Source organism: Pleurodeles waltl, chromosome 5 (genome assembly GCF_031143425.1).
Source record: "Pleurodeles waltl isolate 20211129_DDA chromosome 5, aPleWal1.hap1.20221129, whole genome shotgun sequence".
NCBI lineage: Eukaryota > Metazoa > Chordata > Amphibia > Caudata > Salamandridae > Pleurodeles > Pleurodeles waltl.
In genome coordinates, this window is record NC_090444.1 from 130,721,230 (window position 1) to 130,741,783 (window position 20,554).

The 20,554-nt window shown below is 40.3% G+C and overlaps 1 protein-coding gene across 2 annotated transcripts in view; it reads right to left on the bottom strand.

The window, feature by feature from the left end:
• Nucleotides 1-20,554, bottom strand: part of CDC42BPA (CDC42 binding protein kinase alpha) — a 608,613-nt gene that overhangs the window by 33,913 nt on the left and 554,146 nt on the right. For both annotated transcript variants that reach the window (XM_069233802.1, XM_069233803.1), the window contains 5 exons: nt 18,175-18,768; nt 8,658-8,755; nt 8,359-8,443; nt 5,939-6,062; nt 1,822-1,939 (listed from right to left, as the gene is read on the bottom strand). In XM_069233802.1, the coding sequence (XP_069089903.1) occupies nt 1,822-1,939; nt 5,939-6,062; nt 8,359-8,443; nt 8,658-8,755; nt 18,175-18,768 (1,019 nt within the window). The remainder of the gene's footprint in view (nt 1-1,821; nt 1,940-5,938; nt 6,063-8,358; nt 8,444-8,657; nt 8,756-18,174; nt 18,769-20,554) is intronic.

Sequence of the window (20,554 nt, forward strand, 5' to 3'; positions counted from 1 at the left end):
GATAAGAATCTAAGAGTGGCCTCCTAGACAACTTCTAAAACATAGGCTACTCCAGTAAAGAACAACACTCTGCACTAAGGCACTGAGAAGCAACAGTTGTTTAAACATTAAAGCAGTATGGACATACAAACCTGAGCAGGCAATAATGTACCTTATTCTGAGGAAATAGGCCAGTGGACTACTTTCTGCCTGTGATAGTCGGTGGAAAAATTGGAACTTGGGGATGGGCCATGAAGGTGTTGTTGGCTTTTACATACTTAAGTTGACTATTGTATAGCCATGGTGCAAATCGACAATGACACGCAACATTACTTGGAAAACAACGTTTCTTACGGATATTACATGATTACAACCATTAGCAAATCCCAATCCAAAGCCTTTTTCACAGACAAATATTGATGAATGAGCAAGGCAGTCAAGTGTGTATATTCATCCTCATTAGCTGTGTGCACGAAAAGCTGGAACCTGGTGGTAGTAGGTGGGAATACAACATTCAGAGGTTAAAAAAGGACACTCTACCCTAATAAATGGCTGGCATTGGGTAATCTTCTCTCTTTAAAATAGACTTACACCCCATAATATTAGATTTGGTCTCCCCATGTATAATTAACAAAAGTTAAGGTCTCTTCTCATATCCATAAATATAGTTTTTCTTGAAAACTGCAAAGCAGCGGAAGTTAGGCGAAGGATGGGATGGAAAAATGGATTAGTATGGACATGTGGAATAATGAACAGCAGCATTGCTATGGTGCAGATTTCCCATGGTTTTAGAACACTTTCAAGAAAAGTGTCACCTAGACATTTAAAAAGACAGACACTAAATACAGCACACAATCAAGAGCTTGCGCTAGGCGGTTTCCTTTTAATACAGGTAGCCTTTAATCACCTTCCAATGCTGCGGGATGAAACACGAGTTGTTGTGAAATAAAAAATGACCCCGACAATGAGTCAAGTATGAACAGGTTAATTCTTCTTAAATTAAGCTGCCAAGCAATCTCTCCTCCTATCCTCTAAAAAAACATATTGTGACAAATTAACCAATGGGTAGCCTTGGCTTCAATGTTATGTGGATTGTAACTCTGCAGTCCTCTAAATTCACCCAGCTTGAACCCTAATTGTGTAGTAATCACAAATGCTACTGGCGAGCATTGGGCAGTTCTCCCCCTCCGGCATTTGCAGTGAGTGAATGCAGAATCTTGAACTGACACTGGTGAACAAGCCTGTTCTTGGGTTTGTCAGTTTTGTAAAGGTTTGTGGTGTAAGTCATCATTGGATTATAGTCAAGTATGGACACCAAGTGTCCAGTACAAGGCTTTGATTGAGGTTTGATAAAGGCCTACATTCTGTATGCCAGGGAACAAATACCCATAGCTCTACTATCGAGGTTGGTGCCTTAACGGTGCCCTCATATTCACCAGACCAACCATAAAGTTGCCAAAGTTCTACTTTTGTTAAGAGCAAGCTCAGTTCCTATATTGGGGAAGTGACTGTCAGCCTGATTAGCGGTACAAGAAAATGGAGACAGTGGAAGTCACAGAGAATGACAACGATAAATACATAGAAGGCAATGAATGCTGTAAGTCGGCTACAACAAGACACCTATAGACGCTTCTCCTCTATTCAGAAGTAGAAGGCAGAGACTTAGCTAGGTCTCAAAGTCTGGCATCTGATTTCCAATCAGTGCGCAAGCGCCCATAAACAACATTGCTCTTTAATTGCATTATAAAAGATAACAAACAAGTCTTCAAGTAATCATAACCAAAAAATAATATTTCAATCTTCTAAGCACTTTTATCACTCCTTCCTCTCTCTCTCTCTTACCATAGGCAGATCTTTTAGGATTTGAATGCCATCTCCAGGACCCATGTGTGCTATGTGATTAAAGTTGGTGGGATTGGAAATTAATTTATTCCTCATTTCTGGATCTCGAAGCATTTCCCTATAAGAAAAAATACCCTATTGAGTCATTCTTCCTTAAGGAAGTTGTACTTACATCAAATTCAATTCATTGTTAAAGTGCCAATTCTGTTGTATAATTAGATTTTACTGCACTTTTGTGAGCTGTATTTTAAATCACATTTGACATTTACATTGACCTCAAAAACAGAAGAACTTATCCTAATAACTACTTTTAGGTTTAAGATTCAATGAGATCAAAAAGTTCTACAACTTAAACATCTTTGTAAACGTAATATTAGTGTACTGAATTCTATCTGCAGCCCATGCCACCATCAGATTATTTCTTACACTATGCCCCCATGAATAAAAATAAAGATGCACCCATGTGATGTAAGATTGAAAACATCCCAAAGAGGTATAGGCATAAAACATGGCTTTGATGTCCAGGTGTGGTTGCCAAGGTGGGATGGCCAGTTTGTGTATGACGTAAGTATGGCAACCGATGGAATAGTATGAAGTTGTGTAATTAAAGGTTTTGTGGAATATGTGTTTAAATGGCTTTCTCTCATAGGGGAAGGACCTGTAGTACTGGAAGTTGAGGCAAGACATTTCAGAGTAGATTCAGCTGAGCTTCCGGGGTTCATCTGCCTCACCCATATATTTCTCAATGCTAAAACAAACACAGCGAAAGCTAAGGTTCTGTACGCTGTTTACCAAAGAGGTCTGGGGAGTGATAACAAGTGCTTTCCCAGAACAACCTTACAAATGGTTAAATGGGCCTTACACTGGATCCATTGTGACCCCAGGTCCAAGGGAGGTCAAGACTCGTGCTGTCAGAAACCTTAGGGAAACCTTGGAGCAGCGTTCTGGGCTACCTGCAGTTTGAAGTTACTTTTTGTTCTGTTAAACTCTACCTTGAGTACATGGGAGCAATGCTGTAAAACATTATCACTGGGACCCATTCTCATGGGGGACACGCTGGTTAAGTGACCAAAAGGTTGTGTGTTTTTGATAATTGTGTTTATTTTAGTGGAGAAGTTAGCCTGCCTAGCTACATTACCAAGAGCTGTAGGTCCCTAGTCTGAGCACAATACCCCATACATGGCCTATTAAGTGATGTTTACAGACAAGCCACCTTTTTATATTACTCACATCTCTCCAAACCTATGACCCTTTCCCTCCTTATACTATTTACCTATCTATAATTCTTCATATATCAAAACATGTGAACACTGTCAGAAAATTAACACTGGAAAATTATTATGGAAACAAACACCGTGGAAGCAAAGGTATAAAATGAAAACAAAACTTTAGCAATCAATTTCAAATAGGATGCAGCATTTTTGGGGCACTTTGCTTAATACACAACAGCTAGTTCCTGTCACTCCTCAGGAGTGCATTCATAGGGAGAAAATCTTTAAATCACAAGGAAACAAAAATGGTTATACTGCCAAAGGGAGTTAGAAGTGCTTCAGGGCAATCTAAAAGAAGCTCATAGACTGGGGTCTCCTGTACGGAAAGTTCTCACATATGTGGGTTGCAGTTTTGACAAGCAACAAGCTGTGTCTGTGGATAAAAAGCGGTGAAGAAGTTTCTCTGGAAATCAATAAATGAAAGTGCTGGAGACGTGGGGAGAGGGAGGAGAGGAACGCTGCTGCTGTGAGAAGGACAGGGACAGCAAATGAAACTAAGAAAAAACACAAGAGAAAGGGAACAGTGAGAGAGGGGTACAGGAGAAGGGGCTTCCCACCAATTTAGGGGCAAATAAATAGAAATAAGAATGCACAAAGCTTAAAATTAGAAGTTTTACAAACAAAAAAACACCTATTATGTGGTAGATTTCTATAACTGCAATGCAATTTCCACAATATTTCTTACCACAATATAAACTCATTCGCCATCGCCATGTGGCATGTTACATATGGTAGCCTTCCCAAGCCTGTTTAGTCCACCTTCAGACCTCACCCTTCCGTCATTTACTATTCAACACTACTCAGTTTTCAACCCCAAGATGAGCTCAAGGCTCTTTAGCACACTTATAAATTTATAACTAACAGTATTCAAAGTGTTTTTCAAACCTCTAACCAATATCTAAAATTCTGCTACCTTCAACTATTTACTGGATTAAAAAGTTTTTAAAAATTAGATTTCAGGAGCATTACTTTCCCTTTGGAAATCATGGTAGTTTCCCCTCTTCTTTCAACAAGTTCCAGACTAACTGGCCCAGAATCCTACTTCGCCTGTATTTGTGGTGTATCTTTATTCCTCCATCCTCTTGAACTCAGGGCCGTAGCTTGGTCACTAAGATTGGTGGGGTGCGGGCTTCAAATTTCCCAGCAATCACTTTTGGATATTTTGCTAACCTACATTATAGGCAAGCAGGGCACATATGAGAGGCTTTAGGGGCAGTGGAAAGGGAGAAGAATACGGATTGTGGAGGTACTGAGAGAAAATACGATATTTGAAAAAAGAAATTGAATACTTTCAAAATAGAGACAGAAAGTGAGTGTGTATGCGTTTTGTCTGTGTGTGTATGGAAAAATGCCTTGGGAAATTCGACAGACACCTTAACAGACCCGACTTTTGAACAGAAAATGCTTTTATTGGGGGGGGCAACACCCCAAACCTATGCCCTGGCTTAAACCTATCCTGTCTAGAGAGCGGCTGAACTTGGCTAGAACAACCGATACCCCTTCATGTTTCTTTAATGTCCTGAGACATGCTATTCAACCCTGGTGCCCTATTCACATCAGGTCTTGGAGAACCCTGTAAAGTACTTTCTGATGTAAATGTCTGATGTAGATTATAACGAAACAACCTATCCCTGCTTTATTTTGTGAATACTAGACAAAACATTAGGCTAGGGATTTACCTTTTTGTTTATTTGAAAGAGTTGCCAATGTTTTCGCCTCTGATTTTGCTTTCCTGACTACTTTTTCCAAATGCATCAAGTTTCCCAAATATTACATCTCTCTTGACAAATGAAGAGATGCTAGAGGCTATGTTTTTTAAATGCCTTTTTTTCACTGGGATAGGAAGCAGCCTTACTCTTCAAAGACTGAAGAGTGTATTGTTTTACAGGATTCAGAAGAATGAAGCCCAACCTGTGTGTGAAGGATGAATGGTGGGAGGGAATGATGTCATGGAAGAATGAATGCATCCTGATACATGGCAAGAAAAACAGTTCCTGGGCACCAGCCAGTGTGAGTCCCGGAGAATCCGTTTCCTTCCTTGCCACTGCAAGCGACTACCAGAGTTCATGACAAGGGGTATGGTATGCATGCAGCTATGGTGGCAAGGTGGGACTCTTTGCTCTGCAGATCACACATCCCTCTCACCCCCGAATGGAAAGCAATTATCTTAAATGTATCTTGTGACCCACTTTAGGGCCAACTGGGAAAAGTCATACCCTCTCATTTGTCCTTTTTTCCCCACTCTTTGTTTAGGACCCCAGCTGGAATTATGTTACTCGGTTAGAGAAAAAGAAAGCCAATGATTGACATCTTGCATAGGTGAGGCCCACTAAAGACCATGTCAACAAGTGCAAGGAACTTGATTAAATGCCATTACTATTAAGAAGTGAGAAAAGATGTCAGGAACATTACAGAAGTCTCCATGGCCATTAATGCAACATTTAGATATAGCAAACATCTGTCACTAGGACAGTTCTAGGCAGCTTCTAGTACAAGGACTTCTCAGAGGGTACCCGGATTTTGGTGAGAACTGGTGCCTTTAATTAAATGGTGGATTATTCATCGGTGTTAGTTCCCTTTATAAAGGACTGTTTTATGACTGAAGTGATTTACTGCTTAATACAACAGGAGATTAAGAGAGTTGTCCCCGCCATAGGCTGGAAGGTTGAAGAAAACAGTAATGTAATAAGATATAATTTCTGGTAGAACTGGAAAAAGCATCTGCTCCTAACTTGACATGCTAGAAAGTGCACCCAAAAAAGGCAATGTTGGGGTGGTAAGTGTGGGGGTGAATGGTTTAACTTACAACATTGTGAGAAAACAATGTATTTCACAGAAATACGCACCTCCTCTGCTGTAATCTCTCCTCCTCAGGCACCCTAAACGAGTAGCGTCGCTTATTGTTTATATTTCTAACCATTTGCTTCCGGCTATTGTCTGAGGTTTCAGGAACAACCAGCTCATCACCCTCTGAAAAAGTTTTTAAAAGGTGTATTTATTTTTTAAGGTAGTGAGAAATTAATTAGCAGTTACAGTTGTCAATCAAGTACATATATACAATTTTTGAAGCTAAGTCATTTTCAATAATGCTGTTTTCACTGGGGTAGAAACCATTAATTACCAGATAAAGTCACACCATTTAGCTGGATAACATGCACATGTAGTAGATTTTCTACTGTCTTTAGGAATTTGTATACAATCTCCTAGTAGTGGCAAACACCCAAATTCTAAGGCCTCAGGTGCCAGTTTCCAAGTGTGAGCAACTATTATCCACATCTGGTATTTGGTGGCAGAGCAGCCCAGGCCTAACTGACTGACTGTGTCTAGTATGGACAATCGTGAAAAGTGAATCCCATTGTTTTTGCAAGTAATACATGGTTGTTATATTGTCTATCTGCATCAGGACCACTTTGATACAGAGCATCATTTAAATAACTCAAAGAGCTAGCCGTACTGCTTTGAGCTTTAGCACACTGATGTGGAGGGGATGTTTGTGCCATCACCAGTGACCCAGAATGGCAAGGTTGCCCATGTGAGATACCAAAAGCATGAGTGACACGTCTCTGTTGATAGTCACTGCAGCTTAAATCAAGAATGATCTGCCCAGGTGTTCTTGTTCTGCCATAGTACTTTGTGCTGAACAATCGGCTCCACCAAAACTAGATACTCCCATCACCAGACACTTGTGACCAGTCTATGAAAAGACATTTCTTTAGAGAAGGCATGTTGAACCTTGCAGTCAGCACTAGTGTAATACATGATGCAATAAATTCCAGCAGATTCATTATCATTCTCACTGTCAGATGATGTGACGTGTGCTAAAGGTAGAAGCAGCCTCTGAAAAGCCATCACTCTCTTGATGATTAGGTTAAGTCTTCCCTTTGGCGGCTCTTAGCTTTAGTCCCAGAAACATTCTGTTCGTAGTTGATGTGCAAGATTTTTTCATGTTGACTGAGAAGTCAAACCTGAAGAACTGTTGATGAGCGTTTGGTCAATGGAGGTGTGAAAGTACATATCCTTGAGTCGGTCACCATACAATCTTTTTCATAACAACATTACGTTGTGCAGAATTACCATTCTGAAATTGTTGGAAGAGATGTAGCCACTGAGCACTCCCAGATCCAAATCAGTTTGGTTTTGTTCCTTTTGGGGATGATAAAGTATAGACAGTACAGTCCTTGTCTCTGGGGGTTTGCTGGCACTAGGAGTGAATGTATCTCTTCCATTAACAGTTCGTGGTGACCCTTGTTAACTTTGTGAGAACAGGATGGGTGATTTAGAGGGGTGGTGTTAAATGTTAACAGTTAGCTGTAGATGATGGTCAATAATACCCATCAATCTGAGGTTCTGGCCTCCCGATGGAGAAGGTATAGCCGCAGCCTTCCCCCAACAGGTGGTGAAAGTTCGGGGGCCAATGAGAGGAAGGCCATTAGTTGTTGATAGAGGTGACTCTACCTTGTGGGTCTCTAGCCTTGGAGCAGCCATTGTGACAAAAAGGCCATTTGGAATACAGTCCTGCTTGACTGGTTGCGGACATTCTTGAAAGCACTGATGTTGCTGAAATGGTGGCGTTGGAGCATAGGCCAGGCCTTTGATATTGGAGATGTCTGTGCCCTGTTGATTCTTGTCTTTGTTGAGGATGAAGAACACCTATAACTTTAACTGTGTTTATGTCCTTCTTTCTTTCCTCTAACACCTTATCAAACTGGGAATCCGAAAGGGTGTTGCCCATCAAAAGATCACCCTAGAAGGAGCTGTCAGCCTACAAATTCCAGGGAATGGAGACTTTTTTACAAATGAAATGGGTTCATCATTGAATGTTACAAAGGGCGAGAAATGAAATCAGTTTTAATTTCATAGTGTAAAAGTTTCTGTTGATTAGAACTGTTTCACCTCTTGACTCCCAAACCACAATATCAAGTTGTTTACCAGCAAGATACTGCCACAATTTCCCCCACATCGCAAGAGCCCGGATAAGTCATTTCATGCCAAAATACTCTCTCTCTCAGCATGTGGATTTGCTTGACACACTGACAAGCCAGGAACAATATGATATGCGTCTTCAACAGCTAAACATCTCTGAAAAGAGTTAGTTATTTGCTGACAAACCACTTGTAAATGATGGGATTTAAAATTATGACATTCATCGATTTGTATGAAATGATTCAAGAAAAGAGTCATTGCCTCACCTACATGGATGAACACCGAAAATAATATCAGGATGTGACACCACCCACCAAAATACATATGTTGTCTCCTTACATACCTGCCATTTTATTTTTGAAATATATTAATCTGACTGTCTCCAATCCTAGGAGGTTTAATGATCCATCAACATTTAATGGCCGTACCTGCATAAGCAAACAAAAGAAAATCACAAAATGTAAAAAACTATTTTAAAAAGCAATGAGCGAATGCACTAATTATCAACAGTTCCTCGTGGCTTCTTCCCTAAATTGTGTTTCCCAAACACACAAATTCTAGTAACAAATTCCCAAAACATCTTTACGTTTGTTGCAGTAAATCTAGAGTTGCACTATCTTCATTGTAACAAAAGCAAGTTACCTTCTTTAGGGGAACCGTCTGAATCCATTCCATGGAGTTTACATCAAAGACATCAACTGCATTTTCACTGTACACAGAGAGGTATGGTGCATTGTAACCTGGAGTAGGGCGAGAACATGCACAAACACAAAAACATTTAAGGATCTGAACTGTGAATCTCAAACACCCTTTTGACATTCTATGATGCCTGCCCACTATCTGAATGTACTGTTAATAATGAGAATTTACTCTGACACTTGTAGGCATGTCCTGCAATCAAGGCAACTACTTAGGTGTGCTTTGTTTGAAAAGGATGAAATGATCAGACAGCCCTGCTATGCTACTGTGCAAAAGTAAGCCTTGCATTAACCATCAATGATCAAATGAGATCATTATTTCCAGATCTGCAGAATATGTAAAGATTGAAAATAAATATTAAAATTGAATATAAAAATTCAGTATATAATGTAAACCTATACCTTGTATGATTATCAGATAAGACCGAGGGTCTGGTATTAACCATTAATTCAGGGCTAGCTTGCTCAAGGATAAGGCTTGGAAATAGAGACACCAATTACATTCGACCAAAGCTATCACATTCTCAATAATTGAAACTTGGACCCAAATATGCGCGCTATTAGCCTGCTATTGCACTAACGAAGAAACAATATTAGCGTGGGCACTAGAGGGAAGCATCTGAACAGGCAATGTATTAATTTCTTGAATTATACACTTATCAAGCTGCATTACATTCTACACTGTAATTTTCCTATTTCATATTATTTTAAGCATTGTTATCCAAAATACTGCATTATTTTAGTATTGACATGCAATATACATCTGATGATTTCTGCTCTCTTGTTTTGGATTATGAATTCAATCTACATTTGGTTATTTGTATGGAATGAATGCTATTCCTGCAGTGGGTCTCTGCTAGTACAGCATTGTTTACTGTGACTAGGATTTGCAAATATACATTTAAAACTAATCTACATTATTATTATGTATAATTAAGTCTAGTGCAGGCTGAATTTGAGTTTGGCTGAGGCTGAAAACATACCTACAACACTGGTGCTATACATTCTGATTAAAAAGCTTTTTGAATTATTGGGCATGTTATGTCCTGAAAGATTTTCCTCCATTAAAATCACCATTTGGAAAATGACATTCCTGGATAGAGGAGAGGTAGGAATGTGCCCTCGAAGTCTGGAGTACAGGCAGTTTGGCAAGGAATAGGATGATAGGTTGTCTGTTCACAAGAGTATGCAACATGACAGTCCAGTGAAGGCAACTTTTGGGACCGTGGGAGGTGATGTGCTCTATTAAATGGAAAAACATGTCTGATTTTCTCTATCTCTCATTAGACCTAGACAAGGAGCACATACAATAACTCACCGCTACAAGAAAGCTCAAGAACTTGCCCAAGTTCACAAAACCTTTCCAAGTGTATGCAGAACAAATCGTTTTGATGACTAAGAATTTGAAAATGAAAGACTTAAAACAACTCAACATTTACTGAAGGATTTGGAATTTCTTGATCAAACATTAGATCCAGTAATACAATTAGGAGCACATCATTTTTCCAGTCATGTGAGTGTCTATGAAAGTCCCACAATTTGCATTGTTCAAGTTTGTTTTCATATTCAGCCAGCATTTCATTTGATTGACCTATTGTTTCCTTCAATTGGTTTCTTTTGATCTGTCATTTGTTTTCGTCTTTGGTTCTGATAATCTCAAGATCAATTACTTGCCTCTTTTTGGTCAGTTCTCAATGAGTTAGCATACTCAAATCCAGTGAACATTTATTCAAAACCATGGACCATTCCATGGACCATTCACGGGAAATCTGATCTGCTTCCAGCAAGGGTATTTTAAGGTTTTTTTAAATAAGTATGTATCCTTTTACTATGTTATATTACATGCAAAAGCATGTCGTTTCTGTGGAACCCAATTTGTGAGTGCATAATATAACAAATGAACTGTGTTCTACATTAGCGTTTTCTTTATAGGACACATTTTGTATTGACTTAAAAGTTAGAACTCTTACTGGTAAAATCAAAAATATACCATTTACTACCCAACACAGATGCCACCTTTCCTCATTACCAGGAGACGTTCTCCTTAAATAACAACACGAAGACCATTTAAAGATGGAATCATATTAGTTCAGTTGTTTTCTTAATAATATTGGTCTTAAATGGACATTCTTAGATTACTCTTCACTAAAATCAGTGGCATTACTCGGCAATTCTATATGTTATGCATGTTAAGATGACCCATTTATTTTCATAATGTTTGACTGTGCCATTTGTGCCACAGGTTGTATTTATCCAATTTTATTCAGTGGTAAGAGGGTCCATGAGCATGGCTCTGGCTTAAAAAATAAACGGGTAAATAATTGGGAATATTAAAAAATTGTTTTGAATCATTTTGTTTATAACTTGAGATGTATCGTGAGGTCTCAGCATGAAATGTTAAGTCTGAGTTTTCAGGCTGCTTAGTAAGCACATCAACCTTCACAGGCTGGTAGACCAGTAACTGTGTTATCAAAAGCACAATATATACCTGAGACACACATTTTCTTCATAAAAGTAGACACAAGTATACAAAAGCTATATTTAATCTCCCTGCAGATGTTCAACATTTTCCGGTGATTTGTGTAATTTTGTTTTAAAGAAAATTGTACTTACATTTAATTACGATAATACTGGTGGATACACAATCTTCCCACAGATTGCTCTCATTCAGAATATCCTTACAGACTGGTCCTTAAAATGTTTACCCTAGCAATGGCTTTCCAGTGCCACCATGTGGCAAGGGCAACTCAGCCCACTGGACATTGAAACATCGGAGTATATTAGATGCCAACTGGTGCCAGTTCCTGTAATTTCTTTCTGCATCCAAGTGAGGCGTGTGGAGAGTGTGAGAACGCAACAACATTATCAACAATTACAGCACATAACTTATTTGCATACCATGGTATCTTATTATTCACAGTACCAGCTCTCTGGGAAGGAGGGAGAATGGTGAGGAATCTGTGGGAAGATTCTTCATTCACCAGAATCACTGCTACTAAAGTTTTCACCTTTTCTTCTGATAGCTAAACCTTCCAGGTTTCTCACCCTGACACTGAGTGCCAAGGCTTTAGCTCCCTGGGGGGTTGGACTGAACAGTGTCAGTTTACCAAGCAAGTCATGCAACACACCCTTGGCAAAATACTTGTAGCTGAGCCAAAGAATGGAGGGATGCTCATGTGGCCACCCTACGACTGTAAACCCCTGATCTGCATGGAGCAACTTGAGTTGCAGGACATCATAAAGGAGGGATTTCTAATTACCCAGGTCTTCCAAATCACACAACTGAAAAAATGTGTTCAAGTGAAGAGAATGCAGCAATGACCTCATTGGAATGGCCTTGAAGGCCATCTGGAGGATCTTTTTTGGTTGAGGAGTGGCCTACCTTTACACAGGTTATGACCCAATGAAACAAGGTGCATTTGATCACCATGTTTCCCTCTGGCTTCTGCAAAGTCCACAGAAAGCTGACCATCAACTCTGTCCTGACAAGTATGACTGATGTAATAAGGCAAAGCACATCTAGGATATAGCTTATATAGCCACTCCTTCCCTTTGGCACAATGAGAAGGAGAAAAGAAAGAAGGATGGGTAACAGACTGGCCTTTGGGAAAGACAGACAACACCTACAGTAGAAAGACTGGGCAAGAATAAAGGACCAACTTACTTAGTAGAAAACCATGAAAGATGGACGGACAGAGTGGGCCTGAACTTCTCCAGACTCACGGACTAAAGGTACTGCCACCAATAAAAGAGTTTTTAGAGTGAGAAGTCGAACTGGACAACTTAGAGTTGGCTTGAATGGTGATGCAAGATTCAAATCTCACTGACAAATAATGAACAGCGGAGAACAAAACAAGTAAAGTAAACCTTTTAGAAAATGCACCACTAGTGGAGATCTAAACAGGGATGGATTGTCAGGAAAACAACTAAAACAGGATATGGCAGCCAAATAGCCCTTACCTGCTGCTTGCTACTAGCATGTAGCCTCATAGCTGTAGCTAAGGACTATGTGGATGCTTTGCATAGAGGACAACATGAACAGCAGGTAACAGAAAGGCAGGATTTACGCCACTAATCAAACTTGTTTCCACAACCTGAATAGATGAATTTCGCACAAAAATTTCCAGACTGCCAAGATGATGTCGGCAATCTCACTAGAAAAAAAGGACTTTTAGCAGGCACCATTTAATGCCTAGAGTTTTGGTGGTGGAATTTTCATACTACAGTTGTGAATGTGAAAAGTTTCCTCTGAAGGAGGACTAAATGGATAATGATTGTCCCTTGCTGGTTAAGTGTCCACACCACTCACAATTTTTAAGTTCAGATACAAGCCAGCATCAGAGGTTTGATAGAGAAGGAGGTCATCAATCTCCCTATCTCCATCTTCTGTGCAGTCATAATCTTTATCAGGAATAGTGATGGCATGGAAGTTGCAGCTTAAAAACTCTTCCACTCGGGTCAGCTCTGAAGGAGGCTCCAACCAATTGGGAAACAGCATTTTAGGAGGCTTTAGCTTCTTAGATGCAGGGCAAGAGACTGGGGAGGCAAGGGATCAGGAGGCACCTGGGTCAGAGCTGCCAGAGTCGCCAAAGCCAAATAATCGTTCTCATCCTTGGGGGTCAGCACAGAGGGTACCGGAGCCATCCTGAGCAAGTCCATTGCCACCAGGCAAGGTTTCGACCTGTTCAGGTTCAGCTGATGGAGCCAGGAACTCCAGTCTCATCTTCTTTAACATCAGAATATTTTCTGAAGAGAAAGAAGGATCCAGCGTCGGGCAGCGGCATTGTGATTCCAAAGGGTCCCATGAGCAGGACTGTCTCCTCGATGAAGAAAGGGACTTTTCTTCATCATTCTCTGTCAAGGAATTTACCTGAACGTAAGGGGTATCAGCTTGGGTTTATGCCTGCAGCATTGGCCAAAGTAGCTTTGCATTCTGGTTAACATGGTGTCAATTAGATAGAACTCCTAGCCTGCAGCATCGTGTTCTGAGCATAAACATCACATGCAAATGTCATGTGGGTCTGGCAAGGAGATCTTCTAGCAGCATCTGCAAGAGGATTTAAACTATGAGTATTTTGTCTAAGGAATTTCATTGGCAATACTCAGAAAGAGCTGTGAGCCACAGTGAATGTGACTTGGAAAAACAGGAAATGACACCAAAGTGTCAGATGGTGCCTGATATACTCCGATGTCACCTAGTCTTGAGGAGGAATTGCAGCTGAAGCTACATGAGCCGTCTCACGGCACTGAAGAGCCATGGTTAGGAGAAACAATTTCCAGACCAGTCTTACACTTAGAAGGACATTCGTAAGGTGAGGAATCTGCCAGAAGGTGCACCCATCAGAAGATTGCTTATCTCAGGCTCAATTTCAAAACACAGAGAAAGCATGTAAAACCATCAGATAACAGGGAGGAATGCTGGGGCCAAAGGAGGCAAAAGTGCAGGGGCTGATACTATCCTAGGCTAGCAACGCTGTAAACTAAGGTACTTGTCAATTCTGATTGCAGCTCATCTGAGTTGCAGGATGGGCTAAGTAGGGAGCATCTGCATAGCAAGTCTCTGCTTGGTAAACCGTGAAGCCCAAACAGAGCTATCGCCCACGAGACTGTTATTTCCTTATCAGTGAATACAGCAACTATGAAAGCATTATTAGAAGCAGAAACATGAAAAGCGGGACTCTGAGGGTGTGAGTATGCAACTTTCATGAAACCTGGACACAGAAAGAGTGCAGAGAGATGCATGTGAGGGTGATATGTGTTAGAGAGACGTAGAACTTCAAATAAAGCCATGCATATTCCACTTTGCATGTTTAAAAACATTTAGAAATGCTGACAATAAATGGAGTGACAACTGATCAATGTACTTGTTTCATTCATTTAAGCACTGGCCTAAGAACATTTCTGTGGGTGTTCACCAATTCTGCAACACTTTTGGACTGTTATTACTCTACTTTTGGGCAATGTTCGAGAAAGACTGCCTGCTTATACACTGGCATTGATACTATTTACGATATTCAGTCTTTCATTTATCTTGCAAGTTGAGCCTGATGCCATTCCCAGAAAGATGAGAACAAACAGCCGGAATGAGTGAGACTGAAAAATTCTCTAGCAATGTGTTTTAAACTAGTGCTTAATTTGAGCCGGTAGTTGCCTGGTGAGGGGCACCGGTACTTATTTTTTGCGACCGCATCAGACACTTGCAGAGGGAAAAACACAGAAAACGAAAAGGCGACTGAAATTAAATACAGAAAATCCATCACCAAACGAGAAAACTGACATCTGTAAGAGTGAGATACAGGTAAAGGAGTGCCTGGAGATGATTTAAAGAGGCCTGCTTTGGATTCAGGACTGCACACCCTTGCTATTCGCACTCTGACATTGTACAGCACCAGCTGCGGGTGTCTGAGCAGCACTTTAGGCACCAGCACTTATTATTTTGCAAACAAGGCACCTGCACCACCTGCACTAATTGCACCACTGAATAATATTGGTAACAAGAGCTACTGGGTGGCAACTGTAACTGAAAGAGTTTCAGAAAAAGTTGATGGTTTGAAATCAGACTTTAGCTTTGACTAGGAGCCGTACAAGACAGCCAGTCTGCTGGCAAAGTGAGGTTTTTTGATACAGGCACATCTGATAGAGTGCCTTATAAATGAAAAGCATGCAATACAGCACAGCTAAACAGTCTTCATGACAGACCACCGTGTCACTGTCAAAACAAAAGGTCAAATCTACATCTCTGTAGCAGGAATATTTACTCATTGGAAGTCAAATAAATTAAAAATTTCTTACTAAGGAAAAAAATACATCTTTTTACTCGGATTGTTACTATCACTGTCCCCAAGTTTACAGAAACTTTCCAAAAGTGGGAAAACAGAGCAAATACTTTTGATGACTCTGATATTAAAATGAAACACAAAGTATTTGAGAAAGGTTTTCTGTGATAGGAGTATCTGCTCTTAAATAAAGTCCAACAAAATCAATCTGTCTAACTAGAAAAAATATAACTTTTTTCCTGAGGTAACTACTAACATTTCCTCAAATTCAGAATAACTCTCCAAAAGCATGCGGGTACAGCAAACCTGTTTGATGACTTTGAAATTTAAAATAAAAAACATAAAACATTTGATAATCTTTTGATGATGTGCCTTCAAAGTAAACCCGATGGAACACAGCAGAGTTAACACAGCCTGCATGACAGACCACTTTATCATGGCTAATGTACAATCCAGTGCTTCTTAGTTCAGAGACTATCTAGAAGAGGCAGTAATCCAGCAAGACTCTGGTACGTGCTCCCTTGGCACCGACACCAATGCTTATTAGTTCTACTTAGTCTTTTGTGTCACCTATTTTTGTTCTACTAACTGGAGAGCGGGCCATGTTGCATCAGATAACTGTTACAATCTCAAAATCCTTAAAGGGACTTTGCAAACATGACCATCACTTAGCTTAACCATTAGAGTATCTGTGACTTTGCAGACTTTTTGCCACCATCAGCACCTTTCTTAAAGAGCCCTTTGTACATCGCAGACCTGCCTAATCAATTTTTTCAACTACTGCTTATAAAAAGCGATGCCCAACCATATTTGGTTTAGTTCAGCTGGTGGAGTAGAACATCTTCATGTAGTACTCACTTTGGTTATCTTTTCAGGATAGGACTTAAAAAATTCTATGTAAAACGAAGGGCTTGATTTAGATCTTGGCGACGGGGAACACTGCAGATATCCAGTTTGCCATAATACAATCCTGTTATATCCTATGGAGATCGTAGTACGGCGGAAGGGATATTCGTCATGTTTGTGACGGAATATTCCATCCTCTGAGATTTAAATGAAGCCCTAAGTCATTGAATTGTTTGGTATGAGCACAGCTATGCTTATTATAGATGGTCATTCTGAATGCTAGGTTTAGTCAGTTGAATGAGTATGAAGTTATTTTTTATCTTTTCCCTTTAAGCAGTGTGATTGACAGGCCTTTCCAGTTTGAGAGGTGTAATGGGAAGGGAGATGGCTTTTTAATGTTAAAGGATATTGGTAGTAGGATGTATGTGTGCAGTCTGGCGCATGTGATTGCCACATGATTTAATTAAGATTCAAGGGAAGAACTTTACAAGAACTTTCTGCCAACTGGGGATGTGGCAATTGGACAATCATCAATTTTGCTTAGTCCACAATCAATTAACCTCAGGTTTAATGCTTGCCACTCATACGATTCTGGCTTTGCACGCTGCAGGGGAGTGGTTAGACCAGTTTGTTAATATTGTACTTTACTGACATACATCCTCCTCGGGTGCGTTTCACGTTTGCACCCTGATTTCTTGGCTTCAGGTGCTTCCATTGGGGGAAGCGCACAACATAAATTATTCCATTAATCCAAAACCGAATGTCTTTGTCATGGCACCATATTTGATAATTATAACCTTCACATACTCCATTTGATAACAACTACTTAACTGTTGCTAAAATTCTGGGCTGATGACAAAGACAATACATAATTTAGAGCCAAGCCAGGTTTCACTCTTTTAAACACATATTTCCACTACAAAGACTTAGGGCCATATGCACGAACACTTTTTCCCATAGACACAGAATGGGTAAAAACCTTTGCTACATCTGGCCCTAAATTTGCTATAGTTCACGTCAGTACTCCTGGCTCAGTCATCTAAGTTGTGTTTCCTATTGAAGATAACTCTATAAGCATTTTTCGAGAAAACGTACAATGACCCTGTTAAAGGTCCAATGCCCCCGGAAGATTATTACCATCAGCAATATCTCAACATAAACCAATCAGTGCTGCAACGCTGTCAAGCTGCCCTTTGTTGCCAGCTAATGTGTGCCTACAATGGGCTAATTCATACCCTATTGGCTGCATTGCAAAATCTGCAACCTAAACAGTGATGCTATGAAGTGATGAAATGTTAAAAAGCCAAATACTAAACGTATTACTAAGGTATATGCAAGGCTTTGAGGTCAAGAATTTTTTTATAGGAAAAGGGTCATTTTTTCTAAAAGATGCCCAACTCATCGAGAAGCAAGATAAATTTTAGGGTATAGGTCAAAATAAAGTGTACTCACGTTCCCATATTGCACAGAAGGAACACAACACACAAAAGAAAAACTTACCACTCGGCCTGTAAATTTCATTTAAAACAAGCACTGGGAAAGCAAACAGGTTTGGCTTTAGCAAGCCAGGAATGGATTATTTATTTTTGGAAAATAAATGCAATAGCCATTTAAAATATATACTGTTGGGTGGGAATCAAAATGCTAAAGGCATTTGAACAGACCAATGGATGAAAGTGGCTCAGAGAAAAACCTAAGGTTTATTTATGTTAGTATTTTACTTTTTTTTTTTTTTTAGAACACATGAAGTTGGCTAGACAACTAAAGTTGTCTTTAAGCGAGACATAAAAGGGCGCACTATAGCAGAAATGCGTACACACGTGGAGTGCAGACACTTACAGCAAGAAGATGGAGTTGCTGGCCACATCAGTTCTTGTTGCCTTGACCTCCTCCCCTGGCAGTCAATGTAAACCCCAACGCTGCTAAAACACAGCAGATATTCTTTGTTTGATATTTCGACCGCGCAGATAGCGTCCGTTGGCTGTTGTGTTATAAAGGACAACGTGTGGTCATCTGGGTGCAGTAAGCTGTAGGGGTTCCCTTCTGCTTGCAAGGGATACTTTATGAACCCCGACTGGTAACCCACACAGAGCCGCTCGCTGAAAATGGCCATCCACTGGACATTCCCCGGGACTTGGATCTCCTTGATCTTTTTGTGCCGCGTCTTGCTCTGGTTAAGTTCATAACAGAGGACCTGTCTTTTCATGGCCACGCACAGGCAAGTCTGGGCTCCATGGCGCACCTGACCTGACACAATTGCCTGGCAGCCCTTGGTTTCGGCCAACTTGAAAAATTCAGTCTCTCTGCCGTCCAGTGCCACCATGGGGAAAAGTCGTACATGGCGATTCCGCCCGGATATCACTGCGATCAGCTGCTCTTGTGGTATGAGCTCCACCTGATGAACTTTCTTGTTGTCACCAACACGGATAATCTCTGTAAAAATTCAACAATACAAATTAAAATTGCTTACTGATAAACGACAAAATATCACTTAGAAGACCACAACATAGTTTCAGTAAACTAAAAACAACAACTAAAGAAACAATCATAAAAGCTCAGAGACACTTACTTTTTAGGAATGGAATTATCATTAAAAGGCACACTTTCTGCAAAAAAACACTGTTCTCAGCACCAAAAAAAATGAAAATGATCTTCACATTTGGCCTTGAAAAGTTAGTTTTCACATGAGAAATAAATTGTGAAGGAATTTGGGGCTGGGAGTGCAGCTCAGTGAAGAAATATCCCAGAGCATTAGGTGACTGCAACAAGGAAGGTGAGGACTAGAGCTCCTAGACCTTCTAAAAGCTACAAGTACACCGGACGTAGCCCTCTACTCTTCTAGGACACGTGATAACCAGAGCCTGAGGTTTCCTTGGCAATAAGAAGTCAATGTTAAGGGCTGTGAGAAACATCAGCCACGAAAAGACATTACAAATGTACTATCTACAAATCCCACCGTGGAATAAAACTCAATACAAATGGCTCTTATAGAAGTAAGAGTGAGCGGAGTGTGAAAATACCAAAGTTGACTTAAGGATTTAACACTACGAAAGAATGCTCCAGAAATCAGTGCACTATAGAACTCATCAACATATTAAGAAGGTTTGAGAAGACTGATGATTAATCTACATGGACCAGACATGGCTGGAAAATGCAAAAAGTAAAGTCCGAGCCAGACAGCTGTTCAGAGGTGCTGACGATGCAACAATCAATGTTTCACTAAAGACTGAATACTTTGTAGAGGAAGCAACAGTGTGGATTTCCCTGGATTGGTCACATCACTCAGTGATGGATGAAACCACAGCGGAAGCCATTTCAGGGAAAACGGTATTTACATTGTGCTTACATCCCTTATTTGAATGGGAGGAGTAAAAATACACAATGAGAGGACTGAGAGGTGGGGAAGAACACTTACAGCTTGAGTCTGAAGTAAGGTTGTTGTGGTGGTATGACTGACAGCCCAGAGGTGTATTTTCTGAACTTTGGATGCTTGACAGAGCACCTTATAGTAAACAGCACAAGGATGGTCATTTTCTGACTAAATATACTTCCTCTACTACTGAAGTGTGTTATTTAGCAATGTCTTCAAGCTCAAACACATGAAGGAATGGCATCATATTTAATTTAGATATTTTGGTGTGCAAAGTTCTGCGGCCTCACATTAGAGAGACTTACAGTTGTATGTAACTGTTTCTGCTCACCTAATTCGTAAATAAACAGTGCTCAGGGATGTGCATCTTGACCCATTTAGTGCAGGCTTTCACACCCTATTTACAAAACCGTGACAGGAGTTGCACATCTTTCCCTTCTGGGCAGGATCCGCGAAGTGTATACCCCAGATGTTCAGCAGCCCCTCTAGCAGTTGTGCTTCTATCTTCCTTCTGGACAGATTCCACACAGTATATACTATGGTAGGTCGGCGATGCCTCCATGGGTTGTGTCCGGTGCTTAATTTGAGCCGGTGGTTTCCAGTGCTAGGCACTGGCACTTTATTGTCAACGCCGGCTCTTCTGACAGCCTGCCACATGGTGGCGCCGTTTGTCTATTTTTATGAGGAGCACACCAACAGTTGTTTAAAAATTAAATATACATTAACATCACTAATACCCGTCACCCAAAGCTGTAATAATAGCTTGGGCAGCATATATTAGTCATTTTAATGCATATTTAACGTCTGAATTGTCACACTTGTGTGAGTGTGATAGTTAGGTATGATGGT